At 53.3% G+C, this 25,639-nt stretch overlaps 1 protein-coding gene and 1 pseudogene across 2 annotated transcripts; both read left to right on the forward strand.

Annotated features, from left to right (window-relative positions):
• Nucleotides 1-25,639, forward strand: BMP8B (bone morphogenetic protein 8b). Its single transcript, XM_081306901.1, has 7 exons — nt 1-571; nt 12,880-13,069; nt 13,470-13,618; nt 20,434-20,628; nt 21,075-21,154; nt 21,655-21,765; nt 25,214-25,639. Exons 1-7 carry the CDS (start codon nt 241-243, stop codon nt 25,361-25,363), a joined length of 1,206 nt encoding a protein of 401 aa, XP_081163027.1. The 5' UTR covers nt 1-240; the 3' UTR covers nt 25,364-25,639.
• Nucleotides 14,575-16,082, forward strand: LOC308656802 (succinyl-CoA:3-ketoacid coenzyme A transferase 2, mitochondrial-like; annotated as a pseudogene). The gene has a single exon. The product of its transcript is annotated as a succinyl-CoA:3-ketoacid coenzyme A transferase 2, mitochondrial-like (transcript).

The raw sequence follows: 25,639 nt of genomic DNA on the forward strand, positions 1-25,639 counted from the left end.
GATTAGTAGGCAGTCCCCAGCCTCTACTGTAGCCTCTGCCCCTTAGCTTTGGAGGCCGCGTCTCCACATTCCGGAGCCCGGACAGGTGCCGCGCGGAGGGGATTTGGGGAATTTGGCCTCAGGCGACTCTGGCTGCGTCTCGCGGCTGGCAGATTTTAGCTCCCTGCTAGCCGTCGGGGCGTTAGCCCGTCGGTCTGCTGAGCGGATGCGCTCCGACTGAGCGTCCCTGACCCGCCTGCCATGACCACGCATCGGGGACCGCTCTGGCTCCTGGGTCTGGCGCTGTGCGCTCTGGGAGGCAGCCCCGGCCCGCGCCCTCCACACAGCTGTCCTCAGCGTCGGCTGGGCGCTCGTGAGCGCCGAGACATGCAGCGTGAGATCCTGGCGGTGCTGGGGCTTCCTGGGCGGCCCCGGCCCCGCGCGCCACCCGCCGCTGCCCGGCTGCCCGCGTCGGCGCCGCTCTTCATGCTGGACCTCTACCACTCCATGGCTGGCGACGACGACGAGGACGGTGGATCCCCGGAGCGGCACCTGGGCCGCGCCGATCTGGTCATGAGCTTCGTCAATATGGGTGAGTGCAGTCAGCGAAGGATGGCGTCGGGAATCAGGGTGACCTTATGCCCTCCAGGAAGGGAGTGGGTATCGGGCTGTCTGGAAGGTGACAGCGCCCCCAGGCTGGCCCCTGGGAGAGTGAATGGGTTTGCAGGGGTGTATGCGCATCATTGAGCAGTGCCGGCCCAGGGCTGGGACGAAAAGTCAGGGAGCAGTAGACAGGTCCTGCAGGGGAGTAGGGACTACAGTGGTCAGGGAATGAAAAATCTAAGGGATGTCTGAGCTGTGAGGTGGACAGGAGCAGGCAGGATGTGGACTTTCAAGGGGATGCATTCATCCTGTCTCCAACCACACCCAGGTTTAGGAATCTGGTGATGTTGGGACCACCTGGGTGGCACCAGGAAGACAGTTGGGTCCTGAGAAGACTGGTGAGTAAACAGAGCCTGTGATGCTATCAGTATGATAAGGGCAGTACTGAGGAGAGGGACAAAGTTCAGCGTGAAAGCCTGTGGTCATCATCAAAGTGACCAGAGCTGCCCCACAAGCCTGAGTCCTCACATAGCAGATTCTTCCCTGTGCAGCACTGAGCCTGCGGGTGGAGTGTGCTGTCAGGGAGGGGCTGGGGAAGGAGTGGACAGACAGCTTCCTGCACCTGGGCTGTGGCCTGGCAGGGAGTGAGTGTCCAGGCCTGTGAATGACCCAAGGGACAGCTTAGATCCTCTTCTCTCTCCCAGAAAAAGCTTGGCTCTTTCTGTCTGTAGAAATTTCTCTAAACTGAGTCTGAGTTCTCCCAAAGATCTCAAAGACACTTTCACTACTACTCTTGAATGCAGAGTCATGAATATTTACTGTTGGTCATATCCTCCATCCACTTTGCCTCCCTTCTGTAGATAGTGACAGGCAGGGGCTTGGGCTGTAACAGGCAGCAGGCTGGGTCTGGGGACCATGTGATGGGGTGACATCAAGGGACAGGACCCTTGCTATGGCTGCCAGCCCCCTCCACACAGAGCGTCACTCCTCCCAGCAGTCCTGTGAACAGCCATGGTCTCCATCCCCACCACCCAGGTGAGGACAGAGGGGCCCAAAGAGGCAAAGGTACCCCTAGGATAGATGGCTTCTGTGTGGCCCAGCCAAGACAGGCCTAGATTGTCAGGTTCTCTATCCAGTGCTCAGGGAGGTGACTTCTGTAGTTACATTAGGTTTTTAGAGTGAAGAGAACTTTCTGAGGGGCTTAGGGAGAGGAACACAGGGAACCTGGCAGCAGCAGGATTTGTGGGGTCCTCAGCCATTTGTTTCCTACATAAAGGCAGAAAGAAGAAATAGCCCAGCCTCTGCTCCCCCCATTCAGAGCTGGTGGTAGGCTGAGGTGGGGAGCAAACAGCAGGAGATAGCTGTAAACCAGCACTGGGAGCCCAGGGCCAGGCATAGGATTCTGGCCTATGGAACAGATGCCACCTTCCTGCTTAGAGGGCGGGGAGGTGGGACAGAGGAGGCCATATGTGGAACTGGGACTGGAGTTCCATCTTCAGGACAGGCTGACCCGGGGCTCAGAACCAAGAAGAGCTGTGGATGGAATTGCCTAAGAACATCCCTAGGGGAGCCGCCCATCAGAATGAGTCACTGTCCAGCCCATGTCCTGCTTTCCCCAGCATCCCCTGGATCAAGACACAGCTCTGATGGGAGCAGTTGCTGTAAATGAAGTGGGGCCCACCCCTCTGTGACTGACCTTGGGAAAGTCTCTTGCCCGCTTTGAGTCTCAGATCCTAGCAGTCTGTCCCCAGGGTAGTTATGTGATTGGTTGACATAGGGACAGAATCAGCATTGGCCCAGCTCCCCTTGGAGGGTAAACCTGGGCCTAACCATTGCTGACCTTGGTCCCTTCCAGCCGTGACCTATCTTTTGTGTGGATGTGACAGGATCATCTCCATGTGTCTTGAACACAAGGAAACCAGAAATGGATTCTGAAAGGCAACCAAAAGATGTTGATATCTGTGATTAGAAGAAAAATGACCATTTGAACTTTCACAGCCTTCAATTCCTCATTTAGTCCAGACAACATGTGAGACTATTCTGCCATCCCCATTTTCTGGATTCAGAGAGGTTAAATAGCCAGCCCAGGGCCACACAGAGAGTTCAGGATGCTGTCCATGGCTGTGGATTCCAAATCCCATCTTCTTCCTCCATCTTCTCTGCATGTCTCATTGGGATCTGGGATTAACAAGCAGGTCTTTGTGCAGCCCTGGCTGTGGGCGGCACCCTCAGAAGGGCCTTCTTTATTCTGATGCACTCACTGCACTCTAGAACTCTCTCAGCCAGAGTAGTTTTAACTGGTAATTACCAAGGGTGTATGTGGGGATTAGACACGAACCAGGATCTCTTCCGTGTTAGAGGCCCAGGCCTAACCCCAAAGATTGGGCCCCAGAACCACTGTGGGGTCTAATAGCAGAGTTGCTGTGGTGCTGACCCAGCTCCCACCTTGTTCCACCTCTCCTGTCAGCTTCATCAGTCCCCAGGAAGTGAGGCCTGTCCCTCCAGGTCCCTGACTGTTGATGGTAGTCTGTGGGACACAGAGCTGAGGTCTTATGAGGGCCTCCTGCCAAAGCTCAGGCCCCTTGGGGAGCAAGTGCCTTGGGAAGCCCTACATGATTTGTAGGACCTGCATTGGGTGTCAGGGCTGTGGTCAGAGCTGGTGGCCCTGGCCCCACTTGTCTGTCCAGCTCAGCCTGTAGACCCTTAGCTCCTCTGGATCAGGATGAAGAAATGGGACTATTACGGTGTGGAGCAGAGGGATCCTGTCCCTGGTCTCCCTATGCTCAGGCAAGGCACAGCCCTGAGGTTCTTGTACCACCACCTGGCCTCCCCTTACTTCCTGCATGTCTGCCTCCATTATCTGTACCTTTGCATCTCATCCAGTCTGCAGGGGTGATGTTGGATTTATGAGATGCCTCCCATCCCTGATCCTAGGCTCTGTGTCAGAGGAACCTTCTCACAGCTCCGTCCTACTCCTGTGCCCCTCAGGTCTGCCTGGCCTCTCCTGAAGGAGGAGGGAGGGAAGGAGTGAGGAAGGACCAACTCTGCACATTCTTCTTGAATCCTTCCCCACCCTGTGTCAGTGGAAAGGCAGGTGCCTGTGAAACTGAGGAACAAACAGCACTAACAGGTAGCAGTCTAGGCAGGTTCGGTGGTGCCATCTGTGCTTTTGCCCTGACCCTTTCCTGAACCAGACTAACTTATTCCTGTGGTCCCAGCAGCCAGGGATGGGGTGGGGGTGATGAACTGAGGCTGTTGGATTTGGCAGAACCAGGACTAAGTGAAAATTAGGGACCTGGGTGTGTCCTGCTCTACTCTTGTGGTCCTGCGACCTTGAAGGATGATGCTTCTCCTCATGGGTTTCAGGTCTCTTCCTTTCATCCTTTATTAGGGAATTCTTTCATTTTCCCATTCATTTGACATAGAGTTATTAGTACCTATGAAATGTCAGGCCCCGTTCTAATTGCTAGGGGTATAACAGTGAACAGAATCCAAACAATGATGCTGACCTTCTAGTAGGAGAGACAATAATTGCATGCACCATGTAGATAATTCTCAGGTGTGCTAGACTGACCCTTCCCATTTCCCATCTGAAAAAAGAGGGGCTGAGCAATGATAGGGCAGACAGCACTGGATAGAGATATTCTGACCTGGGAGTCACACAGAATTTCATCCTGTCTCCAAAACCTACTGTCAATATGATCTGGGCTTTCCTGTCCACCTGTCCAAGCCTCTGTTTCTTCCTCTGTAAAATGGAGCTACAGATTTCATGGGGCTGTCAGGGCTTGTGTGAGATGCTACCCAGTGATGTGCACATGTCCAGAAACTCCATATCTGTTCCATCATTTGAATTTTACAATTGCTGTCACATCTTGGTTTTAAAAAGAAGAGATTAGGTGATTTTCTGAAGACCACATACAGGTCATCTCTCTGCTTCCGCATCCAGTGTTCAGCCCCTACACAGCAGCTGTCTCTGCACAGCCTTAGGCCTGGCCCATCATTAGATGCAGTGAGTGCTGCTCAAATGGACTGTGTTGAATGTGAACGTGTGATGTGAACTGAGACTCTTGTTTAAAAATCTCTTTGTTATTTTTTCCCTTTTCTTTCTTTCTTTTTTTTTGTTTGTTTGTTTTGGTACTGGGGATTAAACCAGGGTCACTTTGTCACTGAGTTAAGTTCCTCAGCCCTTATTTATTTATTTGTTTTTAGATTTTTTTTAAATTTTAAGACATGGTCTCCTTCAGTTGCTGAGCCTTGCCTAAGTTGCTGGGGCTGACCTGGAACTTGTGATCCTCCTGCTTCAACCTCCCAATTTGCTGGGATTGCAGCTATATGCCACCGTGTCTGGCTGTTTTTGGATTTATGAATGCAGATTTCTTATAGATAACTCAGATCATGTAAATTAAGTACAGAATTTCCTCATAGACAGTTCAGGCCACATATTCAGAAGCATATGATGTGGAAGCCCTCATTAATCTCCCCTGTACCTCAGAAATCCAGTGTTTTAATCCTTTGTTGTAACTCCTGCTCCCAGACAGCCCTGATAGTTTTCCAACACAGATACTAATATTTTCATTCATACTTTTTATCATGTGGGACACAAATACCAACTGTTTTGCTACTTTATCTTTCACTTACTAATAAATCTCTTATCCTCATAAAAGGTGACTGTTAGAGGGATTGTATGCCCCAAAGTATTTCTTTCCATGAGTTGAAGGTGGGTCCCTGTTCCCCTTAACCCTGTTTGGCCTTCAGGATGGTATAGCCTTGTGGAATTTAGTGACCTCTCATGCCATCTCTTCAGCATTTCTCATCTCTGAAAATAAATGACTGATATTGCCCCCAGTAGACAGAGGAGGATGCTGTCTTAAAGTCCCTGGCCTCTGGCCTGGTGCCCAGTTCTTCAGGAGCAGAACAACAGAGTAGCAAATTACTCCAGAGTGCCACACACCAGGTTTTCATTCTGGGTCTTCCACTTGAGAGCTGCAAGATGCTGAGCAGGTTAAAGTCTTGGTATCTCAGTTTCCTCACCTTTAAAGTCAGGATAATAATACCTCTATTGTAGTGCAGTGACTAGGCTAGGGTACACAAAAACTTAGCAGGTGCCTGGCACTGCTCAATAACTGGCAGCCGGTACTAAGAGGGAGGAGCCTGCTGTGTTTCTTTAGCCTCCCACCTCCAATCAGTTCCTTAGAAGCCCATAGTAGAGTGGTAAAACGTGTTGCTCCAGGATCAGGTGGCCTGGGTCAGATCCCCATTGCATTACTTCTATTTGTAGTGGACACTGTGGTGAGCTGATCGGCTCTTCAGCATTGTGTCATTCATTGTCCCAGCTGCCTGTAGCATGGACTGCTGACAGCTCACAGCTGAGTACTCTAGACATTGATTGGCCCCAAATTAGGCACCCCACATCCAATGACTGGTCTGTGGGACTATATGTATGTATGTATATATATATATATATATATATATCTGGTGCTTGCATCAAGAAGGGACAACTTTGAAGGGTCTCTGGCCCCAGAACTCCCTGTGCAGTCGAAACTGGCTGAGGCCTTTGTTGTGATTGCATCATTATTTGACTCTGTCCAAACCTGCTCCTCTGTTCCCTACAGAGAGCATTCCCCAGTAACTTCCCAACTCAATCTGTATCCCAGGAAATCCAACCTAACATCCTGTCAAAAAGAATTTTGTCTAGCCAGGAGTGGTGGCATATGCCTGTAATCCCAGCAACTTGGGAGGCTGAGGCAGGAGGATTACAAGTTTGAGGCCAGTCAGCAACTTAAGCCCTACCTCAAAATAAAAAATAAAAAAATTAAAAATGGGCTGGGGATGTACTTCAGTGATTAAGCAACCCTAGGTTCAATTCCTTTTGCCAAAAAAAATAATAAAAAAATTTTTGTTGTTACTTCATGCTTTGAACCTCAGGTTTCCTATTTATGAAATAGGAGATCAATCTCACAGAATGCTTAGGATTATTAAATGAGTTCATCTGTAAAATGCTGAAAAGAGTGCCTGGTAAATAAATGCTCAATAAATGTCAACTTTGGTAGTACATGTCTAGACCAAAGCTATTTGGTTAGTGATGAGACCAAGTGTAAAATGCAGTCATTTCCTTTAACTTCTGGCTCTGTCCCCTGAGCAGACCAGGTCTCTGTATGCAGGAAGGGTGCTAGAGAAGCTTCAGACTACAAGACCTGGGTATAGAGAAGACTGAATGGTCCAGGGTTTTAAGAGCAATCTGGTCATTCCTTAGTAAGTACTGCTAGGAGCATACTGTGTGCCATTCCCCTTCTTGGTTATCTTGGGAGCTAATACAAAGCACAGCCCAGGTCCCTGGTCTGCTCATTTTACTGGGAAAGACAGGCCCAGAGACAACTCAATATAAATTATCACAGAATGGAAGAAATAGCCATTCACACATTGGACAAATATGGGTTCAACAATGCAAAAGAGGCCAAAGAAGGAGGAGAAAGCATGGATTCCTGGCTGTGGTTCAGAGAAAGCTTGGGAGCAGGTAGTATTTGTGGTGGATCTTGAAAGACAGGCAGAATTTAGTCAAAAGGAGGTGAGAGGATAAGGTGTTCAGGAAGAGGGGAGGCATAGAGGTGAAGAAGGTCTTGGCATGCTCTTTTTTTTTTTTTAAAAAGAGAGAGAGAGAGAATTTTTAATATTTATTTTTTAGTTTTCAGCAGACACAACATCTTTGTTTTTGTATGTGGTGCTGAGGATTGAACCCGGGCCGCACGCATGCCAGGCGAGCGCACTACCACTTGAGCCACATCCCCAGCCCCTTGGCATGCTCTTGGAACTGCAGTCCCTCCAGTGAGAATCCAATCATGGCTTTTTCTATTCAGGATCCTTCTTGAAACTGTGTGCCTTTCTTGAATAGAATTCAAGTTCCCCCATTCTGGCATTCCAAGTTCAGTATTTTAGTCTAACAGAACCACTGTTTCCCTTGACCAATGTGGCAAAGCCCTAATGAAAAGAAAAATACATAGAATACATAGAAGTCCAGATACACCTAGGTTCAAATTATATCTTGGATGCTTCTAGCTGTGGCTTTGTATAAAATATTTAACTTTCCTGATCTTCAGTGTTCTTACCTATAAAATGGGGTGAACAATTCCTCTCATGGCATTGTTGTGGTAGCTAGTCTCCATCATGGTTTCTCCTGGTATGCATACGGTTGTTTAGTCTCCTCCAACATTGTGCCACCATTGCTCTGTGTGACCAACAGAGATGATATGTTACTGCCAAGATTAGGTTATGAAAAGATTGTGGCTTCCATCTCTCTCAGGTTCTAGGGGAGGTCATCTGGTGAGCAGCTCTGTGGAGATACACACATGATAAGGAACTCAAAACTTACTACCAAGAGCCACAAGAGTGAATTCAGAAGTGGATTTGTCAGTGCAGTCAAGTCTTCAGAGACTGCAACCCCATGAGAGACCCTCACCTAGACCTACCTAGATAAATGCCTAGATTCTTTTTTTAAAATATTTTTTAAGAGAGAGAGAGAGAAAATTTTTTAATATTTATTTTTCAGTTTTTGGTGGACATAACATTTTTATTTTATTTGTATGTGGTGCTGAGGATTGAATCCAGCGCCCTGCGCATGCCAGGTGAGCGCGCTACCGCTTGAGCCACATCCCCAGCCCTAGATTCTTGACCCTAGGAAATGATGTGAAATTATTATTTTGAACTGCTACATTTTCAGTAATTTTTTGTACAGCCACAGATAATACACTTGGGTAAGCATGAACAGAAATGGCATCTCTAAATACCTAGCATGGTGCCTGACACATAATTCAATGCTTAAAAAAGGAAAATCCACACTTATTTCCCACTTCTATGCCTTTGTATAGATGATACTTCTCCAATTATGCCTGTCAAAATTCTTCTACCACTCTTAAATATGTTTCTAGAAAAGTATTCTCTGATCCCTTCTCCCCAAGGTAACTTAGGTGAATGGAGAACTCATCCTTCTTTATGTATGCATCGCTTAGGGTCCTAGTCTCTCTCTCTGCCCATCTGCACATCTAGTATTTTCTCCTCATCCTTGAGAAACTTGGAACAACCTGAAGACAGTGGCCAAATCTAACTCTCCATGGCACCCCAACCCCACCATGTGCCCCAGCTCTTGCATGGCAGGTGCTCAGGCAGACTGGCAAAGCTGAAGGAAACAGGGGTGCACCCAGAGCCAAAGAAGGAGTCTGGGCCAGGATGGAGCACAAGTGGGGCCAGCCCTCCCTGCCTTTGTGGTGCCAACAATGGGTGCAGCATCTCTCTGAGCCCTCCCCTGGGACCCCAAGTTCCACTGGGCCCTGCCTGCAGGATGGTGCCTTCAGTAGGCATTCTAGGGACCTAGTTGACATGTAAAACCTCCCCCATCCCAGGATTGCCACCTGTCAACTCCAGGGCCATTCACTTCACATTGGCTCCAAGTCTGAAAGTTCACATTATGGGACCCTAACCTCTCCTGTGACCTCCACAAAATCTCGGCCCCTTCTGGGCCTCAGTTTCCCCTTCTCTCCAGGGTTGCCCTGCAGGCCTTCCCAGCTCTGACCAAAGAATATGCCTGCCTCCTATCCACTGGTGAGGGTTCCCCCAGGGGTGAGTCACAGGATGGGGAGGAACCCCCAGCCCACCTCCTCATGGAAGCCTCCTCTCCACAGGCAAGAGGGGATGTGTCACTGTGACCATGTCTTTCTGGAAAATTCCCACAGTCCAGGTCTTTCCTGGGTTTCAACTGGAGGAACCATGCGTCCTTCTTGCTCCCATCTCTTGGGAACTATTTTTGACCTTGGCAGGCTTGATGTGGTGGCCTGTGCGGGTGTTCCCTTTTAATTTGGGGTCTGAAGCCATCTGAGGACTGGATCAGTAATTATGTGTACAGAGTCATTTATGGAAACAGCTCTTGAAGAAAGTCAGTAATGAGACCTGGCTGAAAATACCTCAGAAAGAACCTGGGCCTCCTCTCCCCAGAGCTGAGGTTTCTGGTGGGAGAAACCCCTTCAGGAGGCAAGATCAACAGGTCATCAATCCCACAGCTCTTCCATGGGCCTCAAGGGGCTGTGGAAACCAGGGTCTTTTCTTAGATCTGAAGTGGGGCTCCCGTAGCCTTTGTTACCAGCAGGACTAGCCAGACAGGCCTAGCCTGTCCGCCTCTGGGGCCCTCAGACAGGGACATGCTGAAACCTGGTAGCCACCCCCAGACTGGCATCTGTGCCCCAGCCTAAGGGGCTGTGAGTGTTGGACACTGAGCCACTGTCCTGGGGACAAGAAGTCCTAGGGAAGAACAGACAGGTACCCCCTTTCTGGGTCCTTGGAACTCAGGGGCCTCAATGAGCAGGCTGCTGGGAGGCTCCCATGTCCATGTTCAGCCCTTGCCCTCAGTGAGCCCATCCTTCTGCCAGGCAGCTGAGCCAGGGGAAAGAGGGCAGATCAATTATGGGGTCTGTGGGTGGTCAGAGCAGGCTCCTCAGTGAGGGGAAAGTAGCCTTTAGACATGGTGGAAGGGAGCAACTCAAGGGAGGGAGGCCTCCAAGGAACCTCTGGGGGGAAGGTGCCTGCAGGTAGGGGGCACCAGAGGCCATGACAGACAGACAGGCAGATAGTGGGGCCAGCTCAGGGAGGGCCTGGGGTACACAGCTGAGCCTAGACTCCCCCTGTAGGCCTCCAAGGCTGGGAAGGATTGGAGGGGAGGCTGATGGGCTGGTCAGAAAATTGTCCTCCTGACAGCCTCACTGAGCTGGAGGAGGAGGGTGTCTTTTGATCTGACTCTTGGTGAGAAACAAGACAGGTCACCTGGGTGAGTCTAATTTTGTCCAAGAAACAAAAATAACCAATGCTTTGTTGGTGTCAGGCTGATGGACACCAGGTTTGGCATCTGGCGGTCCATCCTATGAGTGGTGGGCACAGGGCCCTGGAGTGGAGAGGCAGAATGTGGACAGTGCTGTGGCCAGGGAGGCCTTTCCCAGAAGCGTGGGATCCGGAGGTGGTTTGATCAGAGGCTGGAGGAGGAGGCTGAGGGTTCCGTTGGCACATGTTGGTGATTCATGATTGTTTATTATTCTGGTAGCCACATTAAGGTGGTTCAGAAACTAAATCCATTTACTGCTTCTCCAAACAGAAGCTGGTTCACTGTTCAAAAAATTTAGGCCACTTTTGTAATTCTCTCAATAAACATTGAGAGGTGACTGTGGAACCAGACATAGCTTTGACATTTCCTGTACCCAGTGAATTGGCTTTTGCATATGGCTTTTCATCATTTTGCTAATCTGTCTTTGGGATTCTTTCATCAAAGGGTAAATTCATATGAATGAATGCTTTCAGCATCATATGAGAATGCTCGTGCCTGATCTTACTTCTTTCTCAAAGTCCATCTTGAAAACCCTATGAAAAGCACCCAGTCCCCTTGCCTTTTTTTTTTTTTTTGATACCAGAAATTGAACCCAGGAGTGCTTAATCACTAAGCCACATCCCCATCCCCTTTTTCTTTTGAGACAGGGTCTCACTAAGTTGCTTAGGACCTTGCTAAATTGCTGAAGCTGTGATCCTTAGGAGCTTGCTAAATTGAACTTGTGATCCTCCTGTCTCAGTCTCCTGAGTTGCTGGGATTACAGGCATGAGCCATCATACCCAATTCACCCTCTGCTTCCTTCATACCACATACCAAAGAAATAGTATCCCTTATTTTACTTGTTTTTGATTATATTCCATCTCTCCCATTAGATTGTAACTACATGAGATAATCTGTCTTGTTCACTGAAGTAGTTCCAGTACCCCGAGCAGTGTCATATGTGAATCAATGAGTAAACAAGTACATCTATTTAGAAAACAATTTTTTTTGAAGTCCTATTCTGAGGGAGAAGTAAAACTTCAAAAGACACCCTGATGTGCTATGGGACACAGCATGGTCCATTTCTTCTCCTCCCTGGGGGTGAAACTTCCCAACTGCTCCTACGCAAACATGCCTGTCACCTGGCCCCGCCCAGGACAGCTGTGGGCCTGTCTATCTCTGGACCAGGGGCGATATGTGGGGACCACAAGGAGAGGAAGTGCTCTCCACATCCGCCTGGCAGCATAGCCTGGTGCTTTTTAAAACCTGACCTGTGGTCACTGAGCCCAGTAGCCAGAGAGAGTTTTTAAAAAGACTCAGATACATATAATTAAAATCTCAGTGTTGGGTTTTAGAAAAGGCACTGGGCAACTCTTACCCTGCTTTCCGGAAACACAGATTTTTGGTGTTTGAAAGTGACAGGGAGCTAAAGTGAGACTGCCCTAAATATACCATCCTGGGCAGTTCTGAGTCTCTGGGCAAATGTGGATTTGTTCCACAGCCGTGGCCTTTGCCCAGACAGCTGGGCCAGTCCCACCACTGGCCCCACCTCGGCTCTCACCTCCTGCCTGTCTTTCACCCTTCACCCTTGCCTGCACAGGGTCCTCCAGTCTGCCTCTCAGACCACGCTGCCACCTACTGACATGAGTAGCCCAAGGCTCCACCCCTCCCACAAGTGGGCCCAGCTAGACCCACTGCTGCTTCCAGAGTGTGAATCTGTGGGAGGTCCCCAGCCCCCCTCACCAGTACACACCATTCGTCTCTGCCTAGAGCACACCCTGCCACCTCACCACCCACTGAGATGTCTTCCCATTCATCACCTCCTTATGGAGGCTGCTTAGATCCCACTTCCCAGAACTTGAATAGGACTCCCCAGGAGTCATCCTACCTTGGTGTTCCTTGTTCCTTTCTCTGTCCCTCTTCTTCCTTCTTAGCCCACAAAAGGCACTTGGTAGTTTCATCCTTGGTAGTTTCTGGCAGTGGTGTCCCTCCCTGCCCTCAGGTCATTTTACCCTGGGCCTTGCTCCACTGGCCTGTCCTCTACAGTGTCCTCTCCCTGGACACTGAGGCAAATTTGCACTCAAGCCTCACGGTCCAGCTCAGCCGTCATGTATATCTGAGCTCTCCCCCGCTCTGTGACCTTTTCCTGCTTTGGGTTTCATGTCCATCTCCCTTTTAACCTAGGAGCTTCCAGAAGAGGGCCTTCTGCTCTCTCATCTGTGGGTTCCAGGGTCAGGAAAGGGCCTTGTAGGAGACAGGTACAAGTGGGGTTCTGGCTTGTGGCTTGTAGAGCACTTGTGGAAGTCCTTTCTACATGACCTCATGAAGCCCTGTCTACACCTCCCCCAGAAAAGCCTGGAACAAGCCTGTCTGTGGAGGAGAAAACTGGCCTTACCCTACTTCAGAGTCCATGCCAACCCAGCTATTAGTGACCACCTGGCTCCCACTTTGTTTTCCAGTGGAACGTGACCGCGCCCTGGGCCACCAGGAGCCCCACTGGAAGGAGTTCCACTTTGATCTGACCCAGATCCCAGCAGGGGAGGCTGTCACAGCTGCAGAGTTCCGGATTTATAAGCTGCCCAGCACCCACCCCCTCAACACGACGCTCCACATCAGCATGTTCGAGGTGGTCCAGGAGCACTCCAACAGGTGCCTCCCTCGGCCCAGGCACCTCCCATCTCATGGGCTCCTGGTCAAGGCTCTGGCAGTGTGTCCTGCCCCACCTGGGGGGAAGGGGCATTTCCCAGAGAAAGAAAGGGGAGCTTCCTGGGAGAAGAGCCTCAGAGATGGGAAAGATGCTGGGCCAGACAGTTCCTGCCCTGCCATCCTGACTGTGGGCCCCTGGACGGGTCACTGAGCCACTGAGTCTCAGTTTCCCCACCTGCACAGTACCATGTTTTGAGTTGATTATCAATGAAACAAGGCACAGACAGAGCTCAGAGCCAGGGCAGGACAGATATTCCAGTAGTGGTCCCCAGGTGGCACGAGACCCACAGAGGCAGCTGGACCGGCCCTCAGCCATCAGTTAATTGTTCTTTCGTGTCCACAGGGAGTCTGACTTGTTCTTTTTGGATCTTCAGACGCTTCGCGCTGGGGACGAGGGCTGGCTGGTGCTGGATGTCACAGCAGCCAGTGACCGCTGGTTGCTGAACCGTAACAAGGACCTGGGACTCCGTCTCTATGTGGAAACTGAGGATGGTGAGGCTCAGGGTCTGGGCTGGGTGAGCTCCCCTGGGGCTCCAGGAGGCTGTGCCAGCTGAGGCCTCTAGAACTGTCCAAAGTGGCCTCACTGGTTCTTGGGCGCCTGGCCTTTCTCTGCTGTGCCCACTCTGAAGACTCCAGTGGGTAGAGAGAGTGAGGTCCTGGACACAAGGATGCCCTCAGCCAGAGCTGCTTTTCCTCCCCTTCTTCTGAGGAACATCTGGGGTGCTGAGAGTCCAAGTGTCCTTCCCCAGGAAGGGGCAGTTCCTGTGCTCCAAGGGGGAGGTGGCTTCATCCTCAGGCTGAGTGAGGGACTGTGGTTGGAATCCCAGCTGCGTGAATCAGTGACATCAGCAGGTTACTTACCTTCCCAAGACTCAGTTTCCTCATCCACAAAACGAGGTTCCCTCTCTCCTTCATATACAGGAATTTGGGGAGCATGCCTTTATACCAGGCAGTGGATGGAAAGGCCAAGGGAGCACAAGATTGGTCTGTCTGAAGTCCAGTGAGAGGGCCACATGGAGGAGCAGAGGGCAGGAAGGAGACCTTGGAAGGAGACCGAGGGTGGGCAAGGGTCACTGTGAGCCGGGTAAACAGCTGGGCAAGGCGTTTGGGGTTTCTAGGGGTAGTTTAGCAGCAATGGGTGATAACAGGTTCTGACAAAAAAGTTTTTTTTAAAAGGACGCTCTGAGATTCCCCGCTCAAGGAGGGGGAGCTTAACTCACCACAGGTGTGGGTGCACTCACTGCAGGGTGTCAGCGGAAATAAACCATTGTGCGCGCCTGGCACCACTGAGAGCTGTGACGGGCGGCTATCACCTTCAAACACCATCCCAGTCAGGTCACCCTGCAGTGCCCTAGCTCCTGAGTCTCGGGAAGCTTGGCAGGGTTTGGGTTTCGGTGGGGAGCAGGCGGGGAAGTAGGGATAGTGGAGCGCGCCCCAGGCGCGCAGGGATGCAGGGCCCTCCCTTAGGCCAGAGGAACACTCTCCTGGTGCAGCCGACCTGTTCTGACCTCAGAGCCCCACTGACCGTGGCGGGGCTGCGGCTCCACGTCTCTGCCAGTCGCTCAGGGCCATCGCTGTCCCAGGGTTGCGCCCGCCGCTTCGCCACCAGCCCTCGGTCCGGTGCCTAGTTCTACAAGGACGCGGTGGAGACTGTGAAGGACATCCGCAATTGGGCGATGATGCTGGGGGCGGGGGTGTTCGGGCTCTGCGGGAACCCCGAGAACCTGATGGCCGCGCTGCTGAGGACCGGGGAGAAGGACCTGAAGTGGTGAGCAGCAACGTGGGCGTGGACGACTTCGGCCTGGGCCTCTTCCTAGCCACCAAGCAGGTCCGCAGCGTGGTCTGCTCTCACCTGGGCGAAAACACGCTGTGCGAATAGCGGTACCTGGAGGGCGAGCTGGACCTGGGGCTGACGCTGCAGGGCATCCTGGCCGAGCGCCTCCACGCCCACGGACTACCGCAAGCTAGTGCAGGAAGGTGGCCAGCATCAGGTACTACCCCACGGCAGCCTGGCCATCCCTAACCAGCCGCGAGAGGTGAGAGAGTTCCGGGGCCAGCACTACCTCCTGGAGCACTCCTCAGGGAGGACTTCGCCTTGGTGAAGGGGTGGACAGTGCGGGCAACGTGATCTTCAAGGAAAGTGCCAGGACCTTCAACGTGCCCAAGTGCAAGGCTGCGGATGTCACGGTTGTGGAAGTGGAAGAAATCGTGGACGTGGGGACTTTTCTCCCATTCACGTTCCCACCATTTATGTGATCGAGTGATAAAGGGGCCGAAATAAGAGGGGGGGGGGGAGAGCTTTTAGTCCTGTGGAGCGAAGAAGATGGGAAAGCCCTGCTGGGAGAAGAATTAAGGATGCTCAGGATCAAATGCTTGGCTCTTGAATCTGAGGACCTCTGATATGCCAATCTGAGCATCTGAGTCCCTCTCTCTTGGCCAGCAACTTCATCAGCCCTGACATGACAGTTTATCTGCACAGTGACAAAGGAATCCTGGGCTTGGGCCCATTCTTATCGAAAGATGATTGGATCCAGATGTCATCAGCGCAGGCAAGCAGACTGTCACTTTGTTCCCAGCGATGACTCCTCTGCCATGATTCACAGGGGACATTCAGGTTTCTAAATACCTCGACCTGGCCAACTGGATGATACCAGGAAAGAAGGTGAAAGGAGTGGGCAGTGCCATAGATTTGGTATCTGGTGACAAGATCAAAGTAGTGGTCACCATGGAGCACTGCACCAAGGCAAAGACCCTCAAATCGTGGGAAAGTGCACATTGCCACGCTCCGTGGACCGCATCATCACTGAGAAGGCTGTGTTTGACGTGCTTGGAAACAGGAGGCTGACACTGGTGGAGCTCTGGGAATGGCTCCACAATGGACGAGGTCAAGATCAGCACAAGCTGCACCTTCGCTGTGTCTCCGAACCTCAAGCCCATGGAGCAGGTGGCTACGTGACGCCCCCAGCCAAATGTGTGCTGGCCAGAGCTCACCTCCAGGAATTTACTAGGGAGGGAGAAGGTAGCCGCCTGAGGGCGCTGCACAGCGCTTGGCTCCCTGCAGAGGCTTCTCAGGCCTTCTGCTGCCAGATACACTATTCTCTCAAGAGCGATGTGACTTTCATTAAAAACAAAAGGAAACAGCTAAGCTCACTCGTGTGTCCTGCGAGTGCTGCAGAGCTCTCTGCCACACGGTACTCTTTCACACAGGATTTCATTCCAGTGCCTCCCTTTTCATTTTTTTTTTCATTTTTTTGAGACAAAACCTTGGAACATGCAGCCCTCCTCCCTCAGCATCCCAGTAGTGTGGATAACAGGCGTGTGCACCACACCCAGTTGTAAGGTGTCATTTTATTTACTTGAAAAACACACAAACCTAAGTGCGACTTTGTGAGCGGAAGTGATGTTGCCCTCATGAGAGCCTTTCCTTTAGCCCCTCCGACTTTTCCTCCAAGGTCCTGCATTCTGTTCCTAGTTTTGTTTCTCGCGTCCACCCTCATCCATGCACACTCCTCCTGGTAGGACATGGATGTCTTTATAGGAGGAAGGCAGGGCTGACTCCAGGGCAGGGGACTTGTGAGTGGGAGAGACTGAGATGGGGGCAGTGGGTGCTGGCAGTCTACCTGGAAGGAGCCTGTATAAATAAACAGTCCCCGTGTTGCCAAAGGCTGCGGTTTATCACAGGGCGAGTTCTAGAAACCCCACCCATGGCCTGGGCAGGTTCTTGCCAGTTAAATTGCAGTGTCCCATGCGATCCACACAGATTCTGTCCTGGAGGTCCAAACTGACCTTGGGTGAAATAGTCCCTGAGAGCCCAACAGGGGCTCTGGATACGTCATCTGAATGCATAGTCTCACAATCTAAAGTGAAAAAAAATGTATACATTTGTGTGTGTGTTTGTGTGTGTGTGTGTGTGTGTGTGAGAGAGAGAGAGAGAGAGAGAGAGAGAGAGAGCACACACGTGCATGCTGTGAAGGCCTAGTCTGGAAGGCAGTGTGCACTTAGCGAGTGAGAGAGAGAGAGAGAGAGAGCACACACACGTGCGTGGCAGTGTGCACTTATCGAGTGCAGCTCCAGAGGCCTCACAGCCCAGAGACCTTGCTCCTAGCAGCAGTTCCAGCTGCAGCTGGTGACATTTCTGAGGACCCCATTTGAACTTCACTCCAAGGAAGTGACAGATCCTGCATGTGATTGGGGTGGGAATAGCCTGGGGTGTGAGGGAAGTGGCAGGGACCACAGCCAGGTGGGGGTGGATGGCATATCCATGAGTGCACTGTGTGGTCCCTCCTGGTGCTTCTGGGGGACCTGATCTGCCCTGGGGGTCAGGAGAAATCTCTAGCTGCAGTGCAGGGAAGGCAGGCTCATGGGAGAGCTGCCAGGAGAGTGAGGAGAGAGCTGACCTAAGGGATGGAAGCAGGCCTGGGACACTCCTGGGATTCAACAGGCCCCTGAATTCTCCTTCATGTGGCTCCAGGGTCACTTCCACTCAGGCTGAGGTGGGGCAGGGGCTGCAGGAAGAGCAAGCTGGCATCAGAACAGAAAGAAGCCTTAGGGAGGAGATATGGGGCAAAATTTGGCCTAGGACAGTTTGGTATGCCCAAGGGCTTAAGCGCTGCCAGGGGTCAGGATAGGCCAGGTGAGCTGCCAGCCCACCTGGCCCTAATGGGCGGGCTTAGACACGAGGTGAGGTTGGGGACTCATGGTGTTCCATACAGGTCCATGGGGGAAGGCCACAGTGTACCCCACAGCAAGAATAAACGGGTGGCATACCCACCAGCACCTTCACATGCTCAGGTCAACAGCACAGTCCTTGGCCCCAGAGTCTCCTGAAGCCCCCACCTCTGCCTTTCTGGGATGGGGTTTGCCCAGCGCTGGGCATCCTGGGGTCACTGTCAGGCCTGCCTGGGCCTTCTCTGCAGCCAGTGGGAGCCAGGGCCCTACCCAAGGATGGAGCAGATGAAGAGCAGAGCTGGTGGGTCAGGGAGACTTTGTCCTGGGGAAGAGGTGACTTCTCCAGACCTGCCAGATGCAGAGCACTGAGAGATGACCAGTGTCAGTCCCCTTGCCCTGCTGTCCCTACTCCAGCCAGGCTTCTGCAGAGGGGGGAGCAGCTGCCTGCTTTGGCCCCTCTGGGCCTTAGTTTTTGTTCCTGTAAAGTACAAACCTTGGGTTGGCTGCATCCAAGGGCCCTCAATTCAGCTCACTTGGCTATGGGAGCCCCCAGAAGTCCCCAAACCCTACTAAGACCACCCTTAAGGAGCCTGTGCAGGTCTGCTGTGTAACTGTTTTCATGTGGCTTCTGATCTGTGCCTACAGACCACTTGAGACCCTTGAACACAGCCTGGAGCATGGACAGCCCTCCTGGTCATGGGGTAGCCAGGGCCCAGGGTTCCTGAGGAGGCTGAATCCTGCCCTAGGTCTGAGGCCACTATCAACCAGTCTGTGAGGACTACTCTAGTGCCCATGTGTGACTGTCACCACCCTCCCTGCTCATTGTCACTCCACCTGTCCCTGTGGTGACCTCCCTTGCCTTTTCTTCTGCACCTGTGGCTCTGCCTCCACATAGTTGCTTCCCCACCATAACCCACATGCCCCTCAGGGCTTCTCTCTGGGCCAAGTGCGTGCCCAGCACTTGCAGGTCACAGCCCCTGCCTCAACATATCTCATCCACATTCCTGAGAAGGAGCCTCACAGGCCCAGTTCATTTATTTGTGGCAGGTGATGTCATAGGTCAAAGGTTGGTCTCTGAGTTTCCTCGAGTGGCCAGTGGACACCTGGTCTGAGGCCTAGCAGCTGAAGGACTGACCTTGGGTGGGGCAGCCAGTGTACTTGACCTGTGGTGTGGAATGGAGAACCCAGTGGCTCCAGGTGGAATAAATAAGCCTGTATATACAATGTGCATATAAATGTATCCTGTGTGTGTGTGTGTGTGTGTGTGTGTGTTTCTATGCACACGTAATGAGTGTGTGTGGATATGTGTGTGTTGGTGCTTAGACCCAGAGGTGAAATGGACTCATGTGAACTGAGCAATAGGTGCTGTTTAGAAAGACGAAAATGAGCAGCTATCGCATTTCTGTGGCTCAGTATGAGAAGCTTCATGAGGGTGCAGAGGGAAGAGGTCCCCATCATGCTCTTCATACTGAAAGCCAGACAAGAACCCCAGGATGAGCTAATACCTAAGGAGATTAGGGTGGATCCGCTCAAAGAGGCTTTATCATTTGACAGGTTTGTAGTGGAGACGTGTGTCAACAACTGGGAGAAGGTTTACCTTAGAAAGCTGGAAAATAGACCTCTTTGCTGTGTTGACAACTGTGTGGAGTGTGCCTCATGAAAACAGCCAGGGAAAAGGACAGTGAGTGGTGGGAGTTGGGGAGGGGTTTTCTCTCAAGAGTTTCTCTACTGTGGTTATTACCCCTGCTCACAGTAAGGAAAAAAAAAAAAAAAAGGAAGAAAGAAAAAAAGGAAAAAGAAAAGAGCAGAGGCCACATGCAGGGCGTCCAGCACAGGGTGGTTCTGCTGGCACCTCCAGGGTGAACTGGCTTTTCATGGCGTCCTCAGCTGGTAGCAGTGAGGGGGTGAAATCCCGTCTTTGAGGCTCCACTCGTCCTAGGGCTGAGGCACAGGTCTTGTAACCACCAGCCTGGCCCGGTGAACGTGAACTTGGGCCCTGCAATGAAGTTGACATGGCTGAGCCCTGGCTCTGGGTTTTGTTCTCTGGGACTTGGTCTCTGCCCTCCTGAGCCCAGTGCCTGGCACATGCACAGCAGCGAGCAGTGACTGCCCTGCTCTTGGGCTGCGCTGGGCAGAGTGAACCCTGCTGTGTCCAGGTGGAGGCCGCCCCTAGCAGGTGGTGTCACGAATCACACTTCGCATCGCAGAGCGTGCGTGTGCAAGACAGCACACGGCCTCTGGTCCTGCCACCAAGGAGGGTGCTCTGGTTCTGAGTGTCACCAACAGTGGACTCCGGTCATCTGAGTGACCCTGGTGTCTCTTCTGTCAAGTGTGAAACACGGGGACACCATAAAGTCGAGTGAGGCAACGAGTGGGAAAGACTTGCAAGCCTGGCAAATGCTTCGCTGTCCATGTCACTGTCAGCTGGAGGCTGGGGTCTCTGAGGCCCCCCCAACCGGCTCCCCAGGCATGCCCTCCAGGGACCTGGGGTGGACTTAGGACTCCGGTTTCAGGTGAGGAAACTGAGGCTTAGTGGGTCCCCTTGGGTCCTCAGCCTGCAGCTCCTGCTGAGGAGCAGAGTCCCTACTGGGTCCATGGTGGACCCCCTCCCATGAGTGACCCTCTCTCCTCTCTCTCAGGGCACAGTGTGGATCCTGGCCTGGCTGGCCTGCTGGGGCAACGGGCACCACGCTCCAGACAGCCTTTCATGGTCACCTTCTTCAGGGCCAGCCCGAGTCCCATCCGTGCCCCTCGGGCAGTCAGGCCACTGAAGAGGAGGCAGCCGAAGAAGACCAACGAGCTGCCGTACCCCAACAAACTCCCAGGGATCTTTGGTGAGGGCCAGGCGGGGCCCGGGTCTGAGGCCTCCTTCATGGGCAGGACCTTGGCTGGTGTGGACTGAGCCCTGGGCTTGACTGTGGAACGAGTGTGGGGAGGGTGGGCTGGGGCGAGAGGTGCCTGCCCAGGGAAGCAGGAGAAGCGGCAGTGGGGAGGGTGCTGCTGGGAAGCTCCTTGGAGGAGGTCCCAGGCTGAAAGACAAGGAGGTGCAGCTGGACACGGGTCACTCTGTAGTGATCGGGGAGCCCTTGAAGGCTGATGAGCTGGGTCATGGCACCAGCGGGGATCCAGGGATGAGCTCCGTGAGGCCCAGTGGTTTAGTTTCTTGTGGCTTCTTTATTTGCTAAATGTGCCCACCAGTGTGTCCCCCACCTTGGGAGCACCCCAGGGACCCGCACAAAGCAGGAACCCCAGAAAGACCTTGCACCGTCTGTCCCTGCAGATGACGCTCACGGCTCCCACGGGCGGCAGGTGTGCCGTCGGCACGAGCTCTATGTCAGCTTCCAGGACCTCGGCTGGCTGGTAATTTCGGACTCTGCTTTCCTCACTGGCAGCCCCACCTGCAGACCCCAAGTGTCCCTTCAGGCAGGAGGGGACATCACGTGTGACTTTGGTTTCTCTTCACATAATTCTTTTCTCTGGGTTTGCTAAGTTTCCTAAAGTTTTCACTTTTATAGTGAGATTTTCTTTTCTTTTTCTTTCTTTCTTTCTTTTTTTTGAGGCTGGGGTGGGCAGAGTAGCATGTACTGCAGCTGGCGGGGGGGGGGGGCAGGCCAGGGAGGACAAAGCAGAGGGAGGGTGGCATGTGACAAGGACACAGCCTGAGGCCCAATCCTGTGTACTGAGGGTCGCCAGATGGATTCAAGCCTCAGGTGGAGACTGCCAGGGGTCCCAAGAGTGGGGCTGGGTCCTGAGGCTTAGGGACTGTAAGGGGCAGCCCTGGGTGGTCCTGTGGTAGGTGCTGGGCTGAGGGGCTGGTCAGGGGGCATGGGGATGGGCTCACCTTCTCCCATTCCCCCCAGGACTGGGTCATCGCCCCCCGAGGCTACTCGGCCTATTACTGTGAGGGAGAGTGCTCCTTCCCGCTGGACTCCTGCATGAATGCCACCAACCATGCCATCCTGCAATCCCTGGTCAGTGCCATGGTCCTGGTCAGGGTTGGGGGACAGGGGGCTCGTCAGCCAGGAAGGTGGTGCACGCAGCTGCTGACAGGAGCTTCACCTGCAGGGACTCCGTCACAGGTTCAGGCTCTCACATGGCCACAGCCTGCAGGGAGACTCACTTGCATCCGAGCACGCGCACGCTAGTCAGCATGCACCCAGACACACTCTGTGCCCTGCGTGTGCACGTGTGGCACCCAGACAGACCTGTGTGGCTGCCCAGCCTGGTGCAGGCTCCACTCCTCTGAGTCCTGTGAACCCTGGTGGGTCTAGCTTCCCTGACACAGGTGCACACGTGTGTGTGACCTGGGCGTGGGCACCCCCTGCCTGGTGGGGCCCCTGGCCAGATGTGTCTTTGCACTTGTGGGCGTGGCTCCCCTGGGGCCCCTCCCAGCTCTTTTCTGGCCATTTGGGTTTTCTCAGGTCTTGGGCTTGCGGTGCCTCAGGGACTGGGCACCTTCTGGTCATGGAAGAAGGTTCTCGCATGAGCGTAGTTGCTGTTGCTTATCGCCAGTGTGATGTGTGTGTTGACTCTGGTGACTGCAACTTTTGCCTAGATGCTGGTCCCAGAATCCCCTGGACTGTTTTCCTAGTAGGAGGTTGTTCAGAGGTGACGCCTTAGAGAGTAATGAACTTGATGGTGCCTCCTTGAGCTTCCTGTTGCATGGGGCAGTGGTTCCGCAGGACTTGTCCCCTGCCCACATGTCCTCAGCCTCTGCCTCTGCAGGCCCACAGTGGCTCAGCAAACGTGAGCACCCTGGGAGGCTGTGGAGAGCACAGATGCAAACCAGCGACAAAGGAGATGTGTTCTCGGGAGACGGGGATCACTGGGCTTTGGGTGGAGGGAGCCTGGACTGGGCCACTCTGCACTGGGGGAGCAGCCCCATCAGGAGCTGGAGGAAGAGGGCCCTGAGATGGAGCTGGGTGGGTTCAGGGCCAGCAGGAAGCAGGGGTTGGAGGGCAGGGAGGGCGAGGGTGGTGGAGTTGGGCTGGCAGGGCCACTGAGGCAGGCTCGGGCTCCCTGTGAGGAGAGCAGGTTTTATTCCAAGTAAATAACAATTCAGGGGTTTAGCAAAGCAGAGCTGGAGTCCTGGGTAGAAGTCTTTCTGTGGTGGCAGTGTCGGGGTGGCCCAGGGGAGTGGGAGGTGGAAGGGGCGGGGAGAGGAGTGAGGGGCTATCTTGTCCTCTGATGGGAGGTGAGGGCAGCTTGGTCATGGGAGGTGGTTCCCAAGTAGCATGAATGGTGGGGGCTGAGCACCCTCCCCACTTAGGAGCAGGGGGAGGGAGGCGGGAGGCAGGTGGGGCTGAGCAACTGGGTGAATGAGGCTCCATTCAGAGTTCCCAGGACCAGGATGGGAGGCTGGACATGGGCAGAGTTGTTGTCAGGGTCGGAGGAAATGAGTGGCCCTGCTGAGGCCCCTTCCACCCCACGAGGTCAAATGTGCAGGTGAATCACACATCTGCAGTTGTACACAGAGGTCCAAGGGGACGTTCAGAATAGAGATGCCACATGGGGAGGGTCTGCAAGTGGTGAGAACAGATGAGACCCCTGCAGCAGTGCAGGAGAGATGGCCAGGACAAGGTGGGGCTCCCAGGGCCTGGGGAGGAGAAGGAGCCACAGGGGTCTGTGGGAGGCCGGGATATAGCAGGTGAGCAAGCCTCACTGAGGGCCAAGAGAAGGGGGTACCCCCAGGCCCACCCATGGGGACACTGTCCACACAGCAGCCAGCAGGATCTTCCTACAACAAACCTGCCCACATCATTCTCAGGCAAGAGACTTCAGGTGCTTTCCATTCTTCCTAGAGGAAGTCTGAGCCCTTGGCCTTGGACACAGGCCCCTCACTAGCCCCCTGTCCCCCTGTGCAACACCCCCCAGCCACATGTCCTTCCCATTCTCAGCTGGCCACCAGGATTCTGAGGGTCCACTTTTGTTACCAGGCCACCATCATATGTCCACTGAAATGCTCCCCTATCCCCATCCATTTCCCATGAGGCTGTGCGAGCAGGGCCTCTGTCTGGGAGAGGCCTGTTTCTTATTCCTGGCTCGTATTTTGATACATGCATTGGTAATGAGAAAAGTGTGTTTCTATATGGTCCAGAAACTTGTAATTTATCCTCAAGGATGCATAGACCAAGAGCTCTGGACTTCTGGATTCGTCTTATACATAGTATAAAATGAATTCAAAAAATGAATTGAATGGATGACACCTTACACTCCACAAATCAGTCTGTGGGTGCTGATGGATTAAAGGGCATCACCCTTTGTGTTACTCCTGGTGAAGCTCAGGGCTCAGAGAAGGAGCAAGGAGCACCAGCATCCTGTGGTGCTGACTTCCCTCCCATGTCCCAGATCAGGGAAGGTCCTTTGGGGTTCTAGCCACTTAGGGACCCTTGGACTGCACAGAAGGCTGGTATCTCCTGGGTCCTCCCATGTGGCCTGTAGATGGAAAGTTGGGATCAGCAGCCTCCGGGTTCCAGACCAGCTGCATATCCCTCCAGAGGCTTCTGGCCCTTACGCTAGCACAGTGTCTGGTGACAGTCCTCCCTAGCAGATTGGCTCAGAATTAGGGCCAGGAGAAGGGAGCCAGGGCAGCATCACACAGCTTCATCCAGGTCCTGGTCAGCAGCACTGTGAGGCCTTGGAGCAGCCAAACACACAGGAGGGAAGCAGGTTCCTTTGCTCTCTGGCTCCCCTCGAAGGTGGCGGTGCTGTCTCCCAGGACCCTTGTGTGTGAGTCCTGTGAGGGATCCAGGATAAATGGCAGCTCATCCTGGATACCGCTGGCTCCTTTAGCTCTTTGGGGAGGGCAAAGGCTGCTTTAGTGGGGGTGAGGGATCTGGCACCTGGTTCCAGTCCTGCTTCACTCAGGCTCATCACGTAGCCCACCGTGTGGCCTCAGGCCTCAGTTCATCCTTGGCAGAGACCATTCCTTGCCTTGGCTGCTGTTGTTGAGTGGGGAGCACACCCAGGCTCTAGGTCTCATCCACTGGTTCCATGAATGCTCCACACACTCCAGCTGTGTAGGGACAGACCTGTGCACAGCTAATGACAGACCCCATGGGGATAGAGTAGAAGTGTAAAGTGTGGGGAAGCAGAGGCTGCAGGTGCGCCCCAGCACATGTTGCCCACGTGTGGAGGTAGCAGATATGGCAGGGATGGGCAGGGGACCCAGAGAGCTGAGGAACAGGTGTGCAGGGCCTGGACAGCAGTGCCAGGTGTCCAGCTGTGTGTCCAGGGCGGTGAGCAGGGCAGATGTGCCTGGTTGAAACTGCCTGCCTGCAGGTGGAGAGTGGTTTCGGATGGGGCTGGGGGCTGAGACCTGTAGGACAGGCCAGTGCAGGCAGCAGACGGTGGCTTGGGTGAGTTCTAGGAAGAGGCTGCTAAGCTCATAATCCCACCCCCTGTCTCCTCCCTGGCCAGGTGCATTTGATGAAGCCAGATGCAGTCCCCAAGGCATGCTGTGCACCCACCAAGCTGAGCGCCACCTCTGTGCTCTACTATGACAGCAGCAACAATGTCATCCTGCGCAAGCACCGCAACATGGTGGTCAAGGCCTGCGGATGCCACTAAGGCCCTCCACTTGTGCTGCTGCTGCTGTCTCTCCTCATCTGGATCTGTCCTCTCTTCAAATGCAGAAGACCCCCAAACCCAGCCAAACCTAAGGCAAGATTGGCAGGGAGGCCTTCAAACCTCACATGCCTCCTTCATGCCATGTTTTGGTCCTCTCCAGGCCCCTCTGCTCCCCTTTCCCTGCCTGAGGTTGGTGTGATGGTCCTACCTCCAGCCCTGGTGGTCTGGGTTTTTAAGCATCAGTTTCCTGTAGCCCACTCTTTCAAAGGCATGAAC

The sequence above is a fragment of the Spermophilus citellus genome (assembly GCF_964194105.1).
Source record: "Spermophilus citellus genome assembly, chromosome: 9".
Classification (NCBI taxonomy): domain Eukaryota; kingdom Metazoa; phylum Chordata; class Mammalia; order Rodentia; family Sciuridae; genus Spermophilus; species Spermophilus citellus.

Bases quoted from the DNA above. Each gene is read 5' to 3' on its own strand.
- BMP8B (XM_081306901.1), top strand. From the start codon at position 241: ATGACCACGCATCGGGGACCGCTCTGGCTCCTGGGTCTGGCGCTGTGC. The intron at 572-12,879 runs GTGAGTGCAGTC...TTTGTTTTCCAG, and splicing joins CATGAGCTTCGTCAATATGG to TGGAACGTGACCGCGCCCTG. The intron at 20,629-21,074 runs GTGAGGGCCAGG...CTGTCCCTGCAG, and splicing joins CAAACTCCCAGGGATCTTTG to ATGACGCTCACGGCTCCCAC.